The sequence below is a fragment of the Montipora capricornis genome, chromosome 6 (assembly GCF_036669925.1).
Source record: "Montipora capricornis isolate CH-2021 chromosome 6, ASM3666992v2, whole genome shotgun sequence".
In the NCBI taxonomy this organism is placed as follows: domain Eukaryota; kingdom Metazoa; phylum Cnidaria; class Anthozoa; order Scleractinia; family Acroporidae; genus Montipora; species Montipora capricornis.
Window position 1 is genome coordinate 17,653,414 of NC_090888.1, and position 16,653 is coordinate 17,670,066.

Genomic DNA, 16,653 nt, shown 5'->3' on the forward strand with positions numbered 1-16,653 from the left:
TTTTTAATGTTATGAAACAAACTCAGTAGGATGAGCCTTTTATCAAACAATTGTGGCATGAGGTTTATGTCACATCCGGAGTAATCAAGTTCGAGGCAAGCGGATTCTATTATGCCAATTAATTGCCAAATTAAATGAAGATTTATGCAGAATTAGTAACTGGACTTTTAGAAATCATCTCCGTATTAACCCTAGTAAAATTATGTTAATTATCTTTGGCAGCAAAGCGATGGTCAGCAAAGTAGAGGATTTTCGTCTAACTTTGTTAGGAAGGAAATTACACCGGCTACCGTTGCTAAGGATCTGGGAGTCATTCTGGATCCTTGCTTGACATATAATTACCACATAGCTTCAACAGTGTCCGGTTGCATGGCGCGCCTAGGCCAGATTAACCGAGTTAAACATGTTTTTGACTCAACCACCTTAACTATTATAGTTAATGCCTTAGTTTTTAGCAAGCTATATTATTGTTGTAATGTTTGGAGCAACACCTCTGAGTACAACTAAAGTAGGATCCAAGCTGTACAAAACTTCGCGGCTCGTATCGTTAGCAACTCAAGGAAATACGACCATATTTCCCCTATCCTTAAAGATCTAAAGTGGCTACGTGTGAGACAGAAGTTGTATTATCGCCACGCAATAATGGCGCCTTCAAATGTATGCTAGGGTGCGCACCAGCCTCTTTATTTTCTAAATACATTCAAAGAGCGTACAACGAGGAACTCTCAGATGCTAAATATTCCTTTGTATAAAACAGCCACAGGGCAAAGAACCTTTTACTTTAGGACAGTCAAACTCTGGAACTCACTGGATTCTACTCTTAAGTTGAAAGCAAAACTACAGGACTTCAAACGTTGCCTGAAGAGATGCCTTATCTCAAATTTTTTAGTGACTTAATTGCTCTATTTATGTTGTTTTTATCTCATTAATTAATTTGTTCATTAATAATTAATCGGTTTGTTTATGTCATTTTACTTACTAGTTAATTGTTAATTAATTTTCTTGTATATAGCATTAGTTATCTCTTTATTCTGAAAAGCCCATTTGGGACGAATAAAGCATGTATGTATTACGGATCATTCCAGTCATTTTCTGTTTTTCAGTGGCTTAATCCAACCTTTAGGTCAGTAAAAGTCCTCTTGAGAAGAACTCAATTATCTGTAGGTTAAGCGCCCATTGTACTCTATATTTTGTGTTTAAGCACTTATTACTCAAAAACAAACTTGGTGACCCCCATTTTTATGGCTGAAAAGTGATAAGCAGGCTAAGATGAGTTAGGACGCAGCTTTTACAGCAATACTTTACAGATGGCGTAAGTGTTGTACATGAAATGACTGGAGCGCTGAGATGAAAGTTCAATCTTTGTCAATTGATTCTGATGTTGAATTGTGACCGTGGGAACATTTTATCCAGGAACATTTGACTCAAATTGGTAGCACCTGAGAATTTAGTCTCCGGCCATCCTTATCCTTATCCTTTTGTCGGCCATGCATTTTTATTGCTGAAAAGTGATAAGCAGGCTAAGATGAGTTAGGACGCAGCTTTTACAGCAATACTTTACAGCCCTTAATTAATTTCATCACAGGCGCCCCAAGCTCAGTGTGAGCATGCCGGACAAAACTATAAGGATTTGTATGGCAATCCCGATAAAAACTTAAGAAGATAATTATATGAAAAAAATCTCAATTACTGTAAAAAGCCTAAGATTATTGCCATTGTGGGTAGCTTCCTTCTTGTATGGTTATTTTCCAGATCCGACGAAATTAGAGCCATTTTTCAATTTCTGGGTTGTCAACGGTTATAATAAAATCCCAAGGCCGGAGACTAAATTCTCAGGTGCTACCAATTACAGTCAAATATTCCTGGATAAAATGTTCCCACGATCACAATTCAACATCAGAATCAGTTGACAAAGATTAAACTTTCATCTCAGCCCTCCATCAACGCAATAGCAGTCCTGCGAGCAACGTCAGGCGGTAATATTGCAACAAAACAGCTTTGGAAGGAGTTTCTTTATCACCAAAATGGCCACGGCTTCGACCGTTCATAAGAAACCATAGGTTGCCCAAGTTCGCGTCACTGATAGAGAGCGTGTAATAATTAATTACTAGTGTGAAGAGGACCTTCGAGTGCAAGCGGTCTTGCGTTACAGGCCGCCGTTGAGAATTTAAACGCGTTATAAGACTCTGTATGGGAAATAAAATACCGTCGATTATGAAGCCTAAATAACGCTCAATTTAACGTTCATTCAATCAAATGAATAAAACCGACTCACCTCTGTTGTATTCTTGTGCCTTTTGGAGCTTATTTTACCGTTTCGGAACAGGACACGGAGCTTGGGTCCCAGGTCAAATTAACTCCACCGGATGAGGTACAGTCATTTCATGTACAACACTTACCCCATCCCCACTGCGTCGCTCGTAACCATGGAGCTGTTCGAGAAGCCACTGTGGGGATGGGGTAAGTGTTGTACATGAAATGACTGGAGCGCTGAGATGAAAGTTCAATCTTTGTCAATTGATTCTGATGTTGAATTGTGACCGTGGGAACATTTTATCCAGGAACATTTGACTCAAATTGGTAGCACCTGAGAATTTAGTCTCCGGCCTTGGGATTTTATTATAACTGTTGACAACCCAGAAATTGAAAAATGGCTCAAATTGCGTCTGATCTGGAAAATAACCACACAGGAAGGAAGCTATCCACAATGGCAATAAGTTTAGGCTTTTTAATTGAGATTTTTTTCATATAATTATCTTTTTAAACTTTTTATCGGGATTTCCATCCTTATCCTTATCCTTTTGTCGGCCATGCTCACACTGAGCTTGGGGCGCCTGTGGTTGCGTCCATTGTTTCTTTTGTATCGTTCTTTGTGTACATTGTCTTCTGAACCAATGTCGAGAGTCGTTCCAAAAGATGCGTGGTGGCCCTAAAATGAAACTCTGCAAAGTTAAAAAAGTTAAATTGTGGGGGTAGCTATGAATCTGCTCCCGATAATTTTTTTTAAAATTTTGCAGATAGTGTTATTTTAGCGTGCTAATCGCTCACCAGCAACAAAAAATGGGCGTCACCTAGTTCGTTTTTGCGATACACGCGTTTACGGACAAAATACAGGGTGTTTTTATGGCTCTTTTGTTGCCATGGTAACATACTACGTCACATTAATGAGTGTACATTAATGATAAGCTCTTATTGGTGTTTCATATGGCGTTAATTGAAACAGTTAGGTAAATTCAATCCTTCCTAACAGTACAGTTTGTTGCAAATTTTAAAACTGGTTTGAGGCCCCTTAATTAAAAGAGAATAAACCAGGAATAAGCTGAACACTCAGAAGAGACAGCCTGCACAACCTACAAAAACAAAGGTGTCGCAATGTTTAACCGTCAGAAGTCGGGTCACAAAGATGATCTCTTCGACCGAAAAGCTATCTTCTTCATTTGTTACCCCAAGAACATTAATGATGCTGAAGTTTGTCGCAAACCGTGCAAATGCCTAAGGCCTACACTAATATTTTCTAGCTCATGACAAAAAGTTGTTAAAGGGCAAGATATTATTCTAGTATTGCAGAGAACCGACCCAAAGAGGTTTTGTTTTCCCATAATTAACACGCAGGGGCCTGTTTGTCGAAAGTCCCGAAGCTTTTCGAGCATATTTCGGCTGCATTAATCACCCAAAAACAAAAAGGAAGAAGCATTAAGGCATGAAACGTGGGTGTTGTTTTCTTTTCTGGTCTACTGAGCGCCATTGGCCATGGCCATTTCCAGTCACAAATTGCATTCCGTAATTCGAGAAACAGGGACCCTACATACAGGCTCCATGTAAAGACACTTTGAATTGCATCAAGTAAGGGAAAGGTTCCTGAGAGGGAAGATTCGAAGCTACCGTGCAAACGATTCCCATTTATCAAGAGATACGATAACAATCTTCGAAGACCCAGCAGTAGATGGTCGGGGTAAGGGGTGAACAGTTTTAGCAAAGCAAACAAAAGACGATAAGAAATCTTTCTCTATTTTTGTTTTTCGCTCTTTTTAATAATGTTCCCCTTGCCTTAACCACCTGACCGTGGGTTTCAGAGGATGAAAGTTTCGGTACCTTACGATAAATGACGGTATGAGCTTTGAACTCGGGTAGATAGAGGTTTCTATGGTAATCTTCAGGTAAGAGCATGGGCCGCCACGCAGCTCTCGGAACAACTCTCGGGACTGGTTCAGAAAACAATGGACACAAAGAGCCTAAAAACTGTAGAGCTGCGTCCTAAAGGGATCCAATGATATTAGAGGTTGTAAAGAGCTGCGTCCTGACTAAAGAGCATGTCAGGACTCTTTTGAACTCACTTCTCCCGATAAGCAGAACAAACCAATCATTCTCTCTTGTCAAATTGATTTTATTCGTAAACAAAACACACCATTTACACAAAGCTAAGTAATCGAGAAACTTCGTTGATAAAAACCCTTGAATACTGCATAAAAAGGATATAAAAAAAGCTAGTATTTGTTCTCACGTCCTAAAAACACATGCATATAAATATCCTTTATCCTAACCCTAACCCTTTCGAGTCTCCTTACGTAACTACGCTTTAAGTTTTTGTGTAACTTTGGTCTGCAATCATGAAACCAATGCTGACCACAACCGCGGGCTCGGAAACGTTTAATGGCATCATTGTTGAACAGCAGGGCTGAAAAATGACTGCACTTGCGCAAGGTAAACCACTCAAAGGATGACGAACAAAAGAAGCCAACTAAAGATCTATTGTTTGTGTATAATATTCAACATGGCGGCCAAGATCTAACTTGCAAACCAACCATTGGAAGCGAAGCAGAAGCTCATGACATTGAAGCAATTCATTCTCGTTCTGAGCTCGGTTTTTTTTTAGTCTAAAAATTTCCTTATTTGGACGTAACGCAGCTCGCGCAGTTTCCCGCGCGTGCAGCTTCGATCTTTTTTTTGTCCATATTCTGGCATAAAATTGGTATCCTAATATTCCCAGCTTTGCTCCAAGCAAAAGAGTTGCACGCTTCAAGGTTATGCGCTAGTGAAGCGAAGCTTTTACAATACTAACTAGATTTATGTAAATACTGACGTACTTGCATTTCACCTACGCCAAATTGCGTCAAAAAACTTTCAATCCGACTGGTATAATTTCTAACAAAAGAAAGCTATTGAAAACATTTTCTTGACATATCATGTTATTACAAACAACGTTATTTCAGGGGAAAGGTTTTTAAGCTAGCACCGTGTGAAGCCATTCGAATGATTCGTTCTATAACAAGATTCCTAAGATCCTAAGATACTCATAATGTCTTCCTTTCCCCGTTCGCTATTAAACATCCTCAGCCAGTCTTCTTTTCACAATACTTCACAGCTAGTGCTGCTCGATCAACCGGGGGATGCTGTAATGCTTGTGCTAGACGTTGATAAGTAGCTTCAGATGCAAACCTTTCTTGCCATCTTATCAGAACTTCTGCAAAATCACATTGTATTTAATCACAATTTTATCCAAAAGTAATCATGAAACTGGCAGATGTGAGCTATAAAACTGTTCTTCCGAAGTAGCAAAAGGAGTGTATGGGAACTTTCTCGATTAATGTAACCTCAAGCTATCCGTACTATTCATCGATAACATAGAGCCATTCATTTGAAAAAAAAAAAAAAAGATTATTTTATCTTTGGAACTTTTAACAATAGAAGAAGGTTAGTTATTGAACCTTCCCTGTTATTGATTATTGTAACGTAATTAGCAATTATTGAATGAGGCTGAGTAGGATATGAAGAATTCTGCAGGTCGAGGAGAGTGTTATCCACTAACGCCGAAGGCCGATGTGGATAACATCCTCCGAGATCTGCAGAATTCTTCATATGAAAGCCGAATTCAATAATTGCTTTATTATTCATTTAAAATATTTTCTTCGCTCAAACTTCTAAACCTACTCGCATATTGGCAACAATTGGCTATTTGACTAAAACACTGCAGGCTATGCAAGTGCAATTTAAATTTTGGTGAATTTTCTTTGGCGTCCTCTCCTAAACGTCTTTACTTACTGTAACATCTTTCAGAGAGTTCATCGTTGTCTTTTTCAATTTGCTCCAATACAGGCTCCGAAACATCCAGAACTCGGCCAAGCATCTTCCATTTTGTACCCAGCTCATGTGCAATGAGAAGAACATCATCGCGTGAAGGAGTACCAGACTTATATGAAAAACTTTGGTCCAAAGCTGAAGGGTAAAAGAAATGATAGTAGGTTCTATGGGGAGCAGGGCTAGCTCATCGTTGGAAACATATATCTTTGCTTAATGCATGCCAGTCCGATCCTTGGAGTCAGCGTCATATATGGTTTGAGCTTGTTCCTTCTCTTCTCCAATCTGAGATGTTTGCCCAGGGTATTCCGGTTTCCCTTCTCATGAAAAAAAAAACCCAAAATATTTGATGCGATTTGACTGGTAGAACCAAGCAACCAACATCTTTATCGATTGCTATCATGCAAACTTTATTTCAGTTCGGATTTCAGAGTAGCGTAGAGGCAATTAGGGAGTTTAAGAAACGACGACGACTACGGCAACGACAACGCCAAAAAGCAGTAATATTATTGGTTAAAAGAACCAAAATGATCGTGCTGCACGTGCGCCACGCATTTTTGAACAATTCCCTCCCGTACTCGTCAAAACTACTACGTGAAATTACCAATTTTAAGGTTTTGACGACAACGTGGACAAACTACAGTGAATCTTTCAGTCTCAGTCTTTACCTCAAATCCGTCCGTACCAATCCAGTTATAGGACTCTTTGCCCATATTGTATAATATAAACAAGTTAGAATAATCATGAAATACTTAGAATAGCTCAAGGTTATATTTTGAAGCGACGTTTTCGTCGCCGTAGGCGTCATGGTTTCTTAAACTCTCTAATATCTCCGAGCAAATGACAGACAACAAAACACAACAACAACACCTACAACTTTAAGTGCAGCCAAGAAGTTGAGCCAGAGACCACCAGGATCAAATTCAAGTGGTCGCCAGAGCGCGTCTTGAATCCGGGATCGCCGGATTTCAAGACAAGCGTCATAACCACTGGGCACGCTGCCTCCTCAATTTATGCCTTTCATCGCACAACATTCACAAATTCGACAAATAGATAAAATGTTTAGGGTCACTTGGCATTTTGAAATGCAGGTTACCCCACCTCAACGAACAGAGGAACCTTTCCCCTACCTGACAATGATTAAAAATGATTAAAAATGGACTAAGGATTGGCGTACCTTCTGCCTCCGAAGACTTGTCCATTTCCTGCTCCTCGTTCTGCAATGAAAAAGAAATCTTTCAGGACACGAGCTTTATTTAAGTTCATGGTAGTCGAATCCTATTATATTGACATCTATACAGGTCGGAGAAATTCTATGAAATTGAGAAGTGCGAAAAAACATGCCATTCAGAACGATTTCTTTTGCGAGAATTTTGCAATGGTGAATAGTAGTTAGTTCTTGTAGTTAGTTCTTGTATGCAGGAATCAAAACTGACTAATTTTCGGCTAAATAAACTTCGCACTTGTATTCGCTTTGAGAACGAGTTAATTAAAGCGAATAAATTTATAAAGTCAAAAATATCTATTGAGTTGCCTATTTTGGCAAAAAGTAGTTACCAACAGCTCCAATTTTCCCGTTGTATTGTGAATTGGTCCACTCAAGTGTGTGTAAATAAGGAATATAATTTCTCGAAGTGTCACTCAAGTGACGTCATTTCGACCAGCAAAACTAATGATGCTTGTCTAGTCGACTTCCGTTAAACCAGAGTTAAGTAAAGTGCTCCTGACTCAAGTGTCCCGATGTTTTGCTTTTCAACTGAAAGTTATAATTGAAAGAAGTGAGGTTTAGTGACTATGGTAAATGTTGAAGAAAATCCGCGGGTTTTCGATAATAGTTTTCTCAGCAGCGATGTGGGAGGGTTTTCAACTTGGTTCCGAGCTTTATTTAAGTTCATGCTAGTCGAATCATGTATTGACATCTACAGGTCGGAGAAATTCTATGAAATTGAAAAGTGCGAAAAGACATGCCATTTCGTCGTTACTTTTCCTATTTCAGAACGATTTCTTTTGCGAGAATTTTGCAATGGTGAATAGTAGTTAGTTCTTGTATGCAGGAATCAAAACTAATTTTCGGCTAAATAAACTTCGCACTTGTATTCGCTTTGCGAGAACGATTTAAAGCGAATAAAGTCAAAAATATCTATTGAGTTGCCTATTTTGGCAAAAGAATAGTTACCAACAGCTCAAATTTTCCCATTGTATAGGCCTTTGAATTGGATGCATTCAAGTGTGTGTAAATAAAGAATATAATTTCTCAAAGTGTCACTCAAGTGACGTCATTTCGACCAGCAAAACCAATGAGGCTTGTCCAGTTGACTTCCGTTAAACAGCCAACAGCTCAGCGATAATTTATTTTCGCGCTTTTAGATAATTTTCGGAAGGCTTTTATGTGTATATAACGGACCGTAAAGAAGCAAAAGTGTGTCTGCTCATAGGGACTAAAATTTTGCATGGGGGCAAAGGCTTTGTGATCTTGGAGGTGTCGAATGCGGACGACATTTTCGGGACTTCGCCGTCGTGATGTCATACTATTCTCGTTTATTTCGATTCCGACATGCGTGGGATTAACGAAAAAAGGTACTGTTAAAGTGACGAAAACTGAAAACTTACGACTAGTTGACGGAAGTATAATGGAAAAACGTCTTTGTTGATATTCAAATTGTGACCGTGTTTAGCATAATGATCACAGTTGTGAGCAGAATAAAGTACTAGTGTTTTTCAATTCAATATAACGTATATTGATCCAGCACAACTGTTATAAACTACACACAGTTATTGGTACAAAAATTATTACAATTACTAATGGTCCTATCAAAAGACAAACTGTCCCTCTCGCAAAAGTCAATCCGAACTATTCGCCATTTACTGTATCATTCGGTATCTGTTTGTAGACTTAGGCAAATATATAGTGTAAAATGTGTTGTTCCCATCATATGTAATAGCTTGTTAAGACGTGTATTTATCAGCCAACGAGGCCGTTTTCTTTAAGATGAACAACCTGATGTATTTATAATTGTACATGTATTCAGTTTCTCAATGGGTTCACCATATTCGTTGAAGCGATTCTAATTTCGGTGTCGTTCACTATGAGGTGAAAATATTCTTTTTTTACTGCTCTCGGAGCTTAATGATTTATATTTTTTCTTTTCTCTTAGGTTAAGATACAATTGTATTGTTGAAGATGGCGGTGGACAAAACTGAGGAGAAAAGCTCCAATTCTTCTGCCGGGAAGGACAAAACCACGGCTGTTGTAGAAAGTGGAAATGAAACTTTGAGTCTTCCACTGGAAGGATTTTCTACGAACAGTGTGGCTGAAGCAATATTGATAGTGGATGACATAACAAAAAAACAAATGTGTATCGGATATTGATGACACCAAGACGGAAATTCAGACAAGGACTTTATTAGGTCGAGAGGAGCTCGACTTAAATAATTCATCAGATCTCCAGGAGCAGCCGTTTAAAATTGGGCATGGTTCGTTGATAATTCCATTGAGACTTGAAAGTGATAAACGATCTAAATGGGAGTCAGCTGGAAGTGTAGAGAGTGTTTCATCCGAATCCAACCTTGTGAAAACAATAGGAATCTCAGACTGTGAAAACATGGCTAGCAGCCAGTCAGATAGTGTTTGTGTTGAGATGGGCGGCTTAGCCGATCGAGACGATGGATCCGAAAATTTTGGGAAAGTTTCGGCTCGAGAAACTAGGGAAACAGTTATTTACGTTTGTGAAGGTGACAATTTGGAACTCGAAAGTGACGTGTGCCGAATATGCCACTGCGGCGACGAAACTGAAGTCTTGATAAGTCCTTGTTTGTGCACGGGGTCCGTGAAATTTGTACATCACTCTTGTCTGATGAACAGGTTGCAGAGAGTTGTGATGAGCAAATGTGAACTGTGTCTTTTCCCTTTAGCGGTGAAACGAAAGAGGAAGCCTTTTAAGAAGGTAAGTAAAAAGGGACAGGCTCCTAATATATATATGAAAAATAGTGACTTGGATTCGATTCCCCCAAAAAGCGGTTATTTCGTGTCTAGTAATTAGCTAATTAGCGAGCTCGTTAAACACAGCAAAGGCGCCAAGCGACAAACATCAATTTTATATTTGGGAAGTGATCTGATCCAATATTTTGAACAAATGAGTACCAGGTGCAAGACAAGAGACGTGGTAATATTTCTGAGGCAGCGTCAAGGCAAGGCTGCTCTTTGGATTGTTGTCTGTCGCTTGCAAACAAAAAAGAACTTTTAACTCCCAATGCGCATTAATTTTCTGTGTATTACTTGTAGGATATCTTGCGGACTTACTAACCAGTCGAAACTGTAGTGTTTGGTACGAAACCAGGAACTGAAAAACCCAAAGCTCTCATATTTGGGTCCTTTAGGTACAAACGACTATATAGTCGACGTTTGCGTATACTTACGGTTCCGAAATGAAACCCCCTAATAACCAAATCTATAAACGGAAAACCATGGCTTTAAGACAACAGGTGTTCCATTGACAAAGTTAAGACATGTTTTTTAGAAATGCATATGCGCGCAGCTGCGGTAGGCAGTCTACAAGGTTGGCAACAGATCGTTGCTGATGAGTAGTTGTGAGGGTGATAAACAAATCATACTCAACTGTAAAACCTGATAAAAAATAATGCGTGCATTTTTGCTGCAGAAGTCTTTTTTGAGTATTATTGCTGTACGCCGGCTGCCGTTATTCAATGCCGAAGGAGAAAGATAACTTCGAACGTCATTTAAAGAAAAAAAAAAATCCAAACGCTTGTCCAGTGGTTTCAATAAGGACCTTAATGAAACGAGGATCGTGACGGCTACGAGAACGTTGTCAGAAATAATATTTCCCGTTCTTGTAATAATTTTGCGATTATTGCTAGTCGCTAGGAATGAAAAGTGAATGTCATTACTCTAGAAATAACATTGGTGACGACGGTGTGGATATTTAGAAGGAGAATTAAAGGTGCACAAGTCTTCCACACAAATTTGGTCAATTCACATCGTTGGAAGGGTGAGAAGGGCATGGTGAAGTACGCAAATGTAAAACGCACGTGCAGGGCGTGCAGAGCTCTTGTTTTTGTTTATTAGACCTATTGCTTTGTGGTTTTCACCTAACCGTTGTTCGGCGTCGACATCCTCTCTTAAACTCCCTATTAAATGACGAAAAGCGTCGGCTTCCTTTTCCCTAAACTGAAAAAAATAAAGGCAGATTCTTTAAAACCTAAGATTGAAACTCATTTTAACTATGACAACACGAAGACGTACGGAAGACGTACGTAAGACGCCCCTAGGGGTGTCTCTAGTTCGTTCCCAGACGACACGTCTTCAAAAGTGAAACGAATGATCAAATTTAGGGCAGATTTACACGGTACGATCATCGTCGCATGCGACAAGCTTTAAGACAGGCCTATATACGACATGACCTACGATAGTCGCAGTTTTAAAATGCAACGACATCTTTTCTGACGCCAATCGATGACTTAGGCCTGTCCTAAGCTTGTCGCATACGATGAAAATCGTACCGTGTACGTCTGCCCTAAATTTGATCATTCGTTTCACTTTTGAAAAAGTGTGGTTTCGGAACGAACTAGAGACACCCCTAGGGATGAAGAATGACCGTTAGGCCCCTTGTTCATTGATACAGTAGGTTAGGCCTCCACAGACGAGGAAAGTTGTTATCAACGACTGTTTACAGTGTTAGTTGGGTAGGGTCGTACCTCTTGTTGACCACTATATTGCAAAGGCTGTATAGTGTTCTTACTTTTCTTGTTTTCTGTGCTAAATCCATTGTTATCTTTGTTCGTTGTATTGTTCTTTTGGCCAATCCCGAAGCCCGTTCAATGGGGTACGACACGACCCGAGAAGTTTATTTATCGATAACCTGTACGTTTTGCGGCAGCCTGGGAAAATAGCGACAAGAAAAGAAGAACCGCTGACTTAAAAAATCGTTTGCATCGTTGCGAAATGGACTTTAGTTATCGATAACTTGCTCAACAGACGGGAGAAAGAGAGTTGTCGATTTGACAAATTGATGTCAGTTTTTCTTGCGTCTGTCCTGTTATTGATCATGAATTTCGTCATAACATTGTCAAAGTAGCTATCGCCTTGTGGATCCGCACACTATCATCAACAACACGCTAACACTATCATCAACAACACAGTAACATGGAACGATCACGTTGATAGTTTAATAAAGAAAGCAGCTAGGAAAATTTATCTTCTTGTGCAACTTAAACGGGCGCGCGTTCCAGCCGAAGATCTTGTCGCCTACTACTGCGCATGTATTACATCTTCCCTTGACTACGCTTGTCCAGTTTTTCATTATTCTCTACCTCAGTATTTACAGTCGGAGTTAGAAAGTGTTCAGAAAAGAGCTCTGGCATGTATTTTTACTAGAATGCCGTACAGGGAAGCCTTAGAGCGCGCCTGCTTGACTCCTATCAGGGAACACCACGAAGACATTACAAAGTTGTTATTTAGATCAATCAGCGAGAATCAGGACACTAAACTACATCACCTAATTCCTGAAGCCTACAGCCCTCATTATAATTTCAGGCGCCAAAGAACGTACAATGTACCAGCAGCCAAAACAAAGCGTTTTGCTAATTCGTTTTTCGTGAAGTGTGCGGCTGTAACCAACTCAAGTTTGAGATGAATGAGAACATTTTAATAGAACTTTAAGCCATTATATTTATATTTGTATATTTGTCGCTTGTAAATAATTACGCAATTCAGTATTTTACTGCGATGTGATTTAATAATAAACCAGTCAGTCAGTCAGTCTATGACGAAATTCATTGTCAATAACAGGACAGACGCATGAAACACTGACATAAATTTGTTTTTTACAATAACAAAAGGCAGAGGGGTCAAAATTAAGTCGAAACACGAGAATAACGCGGGACAAAAATGCGAGAAACTCCAATTTTATTCAATCTGACGCGAGCAGTATCGCATAAATTATAAATATAATTTATGTGTCTGCCCGCTTATGAAAAATAAAAATTAGCCAATGAGCACGCGAGAATTTTGCAGTCTTGTAAAAAACAAAACGGTCGCGTTTCGATAATTTTTTGTTATCGATAACAAATTGCCTCGTTTGTGGAGGGCTTTAGTTGTCGATGACAAACTTTGTTGTCGACGGCTTGATTTTTCGCTATTTGCAGTCGATAACTTGATTCACACACGCAATGTTTTCAGTGGTTGCTATCACACTTGAGAGAACCACAATGTAACACTAGCGTTGAGAGTACTCTAGTGTCAACTCTCTGGTGTTTTGAATCCATAGGGGAACACTAAACAATAGCACTTGATTTAACATTAGTGATAAACTCCCTAATGCGACTGCAACCAATGTTAATGATAATCTTTTTGTTAGAGCAGTTTTCAAATGAGTGTCATAAAACCAAAACCAAAGTAATAACTTTGGCCAATCAGAAAGGAGGGAGACAATCCAATAAACCACTCAAAACACGTAGCCGACACAAAGCGCGGGAAAATGTGCGCGCGCTGATGCGGTGTTTCCAATTCAAAATTCTTTGGATCGAAAGTGGGACGAGCACGTGGCTTTCGAGTTTTTTCTTTCCATCCTTCATCCGGATTGAATTTTTGGACAGTTACCACGGAATTAACATGCAGAACACCTTGTAATAACAGGAAATTTAAGAAACGGTAACTTCTACAGAAGTGGTATGTGATGATGATGGATGATGACGATAATTAGTTGAACCAAGAGAACATAAAGGGGGAATAGAGGGTATCCCCTTAGCATACATGCCCCTTTCCATAGGAAATATGCCTCAAGTTATTTTTAGATCGACTACCACGCTGTACAGATCCCAAGGAGATTAGGCAACAGCCAATGATATGGCTGGAATGTGTTCCGCGTGGATAGCCCACGCTCAGAGAACACGTTCCCGCCATATGATTGGCTGTTGCCTAGCTTGGGATCTGTACGGTGTGGGAGAACATGGGAGATTCCCTCTATTCCCCCTTTATTTTCTCTTTGCTGAACGAAAGAGAAAGATCGTGCTGCTTATGCGACCATACTTAAATCGATTTCTCAAAAGAGTGAGATATTTGAAAATTTTCTGACAAGAAGCAATCTTAATACCGTTCGTCGTTTCACGTAAATGTGGCCGAGTCAGTGAGGCCCAGTGGTTAGGGTGTTTGCCTTGAGATCTGGGTATCCCCGGTTCAAGACTCGTTCTGACCACTCGTTGAATTTGTTCCTGGTAAACCCCGGTTCAACCTCTCGGCCGCACTTGTAAATAGTCAACTGGTTTCCCTCCGGGAAGTTGGACCACTCGTGATTATAATGTGGGCGAATTATCGTAAAATAAATTAGTACGAAAATAGTCGCATTTGTATGTTCACGTTGTCTTTAAACCTCATGCAGTTTTGTTGACTTCATGTCGTTGTTATGCAGAGTACCAAGTATATTGTAATTAAAAGTTAAAATGTAAATTCCACGTGCTGAGCGGAAGTCTATTGTTTTTTGCGCTTTAAAATTGCAGATTTCCCTATCGTGATATCACAACTGCGAACTTGTATTAATTTTTGGAATTTTATTACCCTAATTGATGTCATCTCAAATCATTTCTGGAATGTGTCTCAGTATCTCAGAAATACGTTAACTCATTTTACTAACACAATTATGTTCCTTTGTAGTGGCGACTCCCAGAGGACAAACCTTTTCCCATTTTGTGGCTGTTTACCTTCGTGGTTGCCATGACGCTCAACATAGCCTCCATAGCGAAAGACGGAAGCCAACGTTGTGTGTCTGATCCGTGTATTATCTTTTATGTGCTTGGTTCAGCCGGCGCGCTGTTAGGACTAGCATTCTTCTATCACTGGCTGCGCAAAACCGTGCGTTACTTCGCCAAATGGATTGCTTTGAACCAAGAATGGAGTTTAGTGGGATCTTATGAATGCAGAGAAAGAGACCGTCTTGGTCAAACAAATCTGGCTTGCTCAACGAAGACACTTTCGCAGCCAGATGCGACAAATCAACAGATTGCTTAAGTTTGATTATGGAAATTATATATTTTTTCTCAAAGCGAGCGCCAAACGAGAGTCACGCGCGACAGGACTCGCGAGCGAAAGAGATCCATCACGTGGAACACGCTGCCCGCGCTCGCCTTAATGAAATGCGTACATTGCAGGCCAGTACCTGGCCGAAAGAGGCCTTGATATTTTTTGCCTTTGAGACACCTCCACAACATTTGTGGTCTTCCATTGATATCAATCCTGGGTGACCTATCTTCGCTTTTCCACCTGCTTTTGTCACGTGCTCGTGTGTGACGCTTCGTGATTCCCATAGGGTGGTTTTGTAATCGATCCCTAACTACTTTCCAAAAAATTAATTTTATGTACAAATACAAACTGTTGATAAATTATTGAAAGAAACAGAGTTTACTGCAAAACTATAAATTTCTATATATATGGTTTAATTAAGAAAATTTAAGCGAGAAAATATTTTTTTCTATACCTTAAATTCAGGCAGGAGACCTTACTGGCTTATAACGTTGGGTTTATTGTTGATTTTAGGACCTGCGTCCAAGTTTCGAAATAAAAAAAAGTGTATTTGTGGCTTGCCTTTTGAAATGGTTGAAGATTTCATAAGCCCATTGACCTATCAAATGGCCGATAATACATCACGTGCAGTAACTTATATAAACCTCCTCCTTATTAGTATGCGGTGTTTTATCAGATATAAAGTCACTGCACGTGAATATAGCTTTTTTGTCCTCTATGCTAATGCATCCTCTCACAATTTGAACCCGAGGGACACCCTTTTTGTGGAATGTTTTTGAAGCCGTTCAAAAAACTTCGCAGCACGTGTATTCTCGAGGCTACGCTTCTTGTTTTTAAACCCGATAAAACACTGCTCCTCGTTTTTAAACATTACTTAAATCGGTACACCAGCGAAACTAAGGTGAGAGGACAAATGAATATTTAATTAAGGCTATTCACTAATTGCTGGATCTCGGTCAAGAGCGAGAGACAAAATGAAAATGAAAATGAAATCGATATTATATAAAATAAACGGGGCAAATTTTATTGTGAGGGGAAGATTATGGCGCGGACGGAATTTGAATACCATGGATAAGACGTCTAACACGAAGTCACGAAAACTGGTCATTGACTGCGTTTTACATAAAGGAAAACAACACTCCTCTATCGTATTGAGGCGGAAAGGTTGCAGCATGACTGTAAGCTCGTTATTTGGGGGTCATTCCTTTAAACGAAGGAGTGACGCGCGAAGCTTAAAATTAAGAGAAGGCACTCTCAGATCAGTGACGACCTTTTCAGTCCAGGCATGGTATTTTGCAGCGCACTTATCACAATGTTTGAATCGGTTTGATGGTCGACAAATCGTGGAGAGAATAAAGAGAAAGTACTACCGTTTCTACCTCCACCCCACCCTCCCCCAACCTCCTCATAGAAAAATCAACATAGACTCTTGTCGGAGAAACGCTATGTAAACAACAATATAGACCGTATTCATAAATGGCGGCTAAGTAATTATTCTTTTCTCTTTATGCTAATCATCCTAACTAGCCTCGTAAACACGAGCAAAA

The 16,653-nt window shown here is 39.6% G+C and overlaps 2 protein-coding genes across 6 annotated transcripts; one reads left to right on the top strand and one right to left on the bottom strand.

Annotated features, from left to right (window-relative positions):
• Positions 1-4,378: 4,378 nt before the first annotated feature.
• LOC138051667 (THO complex subunit 1-like) lies at positions 4,379-11,983 on the bottom strand. Of its 4 annotated transcripts, none has more exons than XM_068897919.1 (4): positions 11,832-11,983; positions 7,253-7,292; positions 6,040-6,213; positions 4,379-5,461 (listed from the first exon to the last, which is right to left on the bottom strand). In XM_068897919.1, the coding sequence occupies exons 1-4, from the start codon at positions 11,856-11,858 to the stop codon at positions 5,331-5,333; spliced, it is 372 nt and encodes a 123-aa protein (XP_068754020.1). In that variant the 5' UTR covers positions 11,859-11,983; the 3' UTR covers positions 4,379-5,330. The 4 variants fall into 4 exon arrangements, with proteins under 4 accessions (XP_068754020.1, XP_068754023.1, XP_068754022.1 ...); XM_068897922.1 differs by lacking the exon at positions 11,832-11,983 and adding an exon at positions 10,492-10,564; XM_068897921.1 differs by lacking the exon at positions 11,832-11,983 and adding an exon at positions 10,380-10,510.
• On the top strand, positions 8,369-15,662 carry LOC138051665 (E3 ubiquitin-protein ligase MARCHF1-like). Of its 2 annotated transcripts, XM_068897916.1 has the most exons (3): positions 8,369-8,652; positions 9,231-10,019; positions 14,741-15,662. In XM_068897916.1, the coding sequence occupies exons 2-3, from the start codon at positions 9,678-9,680 to the stop codon at positions 15,092-15,094; spliced, it is 696 nt and encodes a 231-aa protein (XP_068754017.1). In that variant the 5' UTR covers positions 8,369-8,652; positions 9,231-9,677; the 3' UTR covers positions 15,095-15,662. The 2 variants fall into 2 exon arrangements, with proteins under 2 accessions (XP_068754017.1, XP_068754018.1); XM_068897917.1 differs by lacking the exon at positions 8,369-8,652 and having other exon boundaries at positions 8,915-10,019.
• Positions 15,663-16,653: the final 991 nt, after the last annotated feature.

What these genes read in the sequence shown, in the direction of transcription:
- LOC138051665 (XM_068897916.1), top strand. Translation starts at nt 9,678, where the DNA reads ATGGCTAGCAGCCAGTCAGATAGTGTTTGTGTTGAGATGGGCGGCTTA. An exon ending in AGAGGAAGCCTTTTAAGAAG is followed by an intron (nt 10,020 to 14,740) that starts GTAAGTAAAAAG and finishes GTTCCTTTGTAG; the next exon opens with TGGCGACTCCCAGAGGACAA.
- LOC138051667 (XM_068897919.1), bottom strand. Translation starts at nt 11,858, where the DNA reads ATGGATTTAGCACAGAAAACAAGAAAA. An exon ending in TAGCACAGAAAACAAGAAAA is followed by an intron (nt 7,293 to 11,831) that starts GTAAGAACACTA and finishes TTTTCATTGCAG; the next exon opens with AACGAGGAGCAGGAAATGGA. An exon ending in CAAGTCTTCGGAGGCAGAAG is followed by an intron (nt 6,214 to 7,252) that starts GTACGCCAATCC and finishes TTTACCCTTCAG; the next exon opens with CTTTGGACCAAAGTTTTTCA.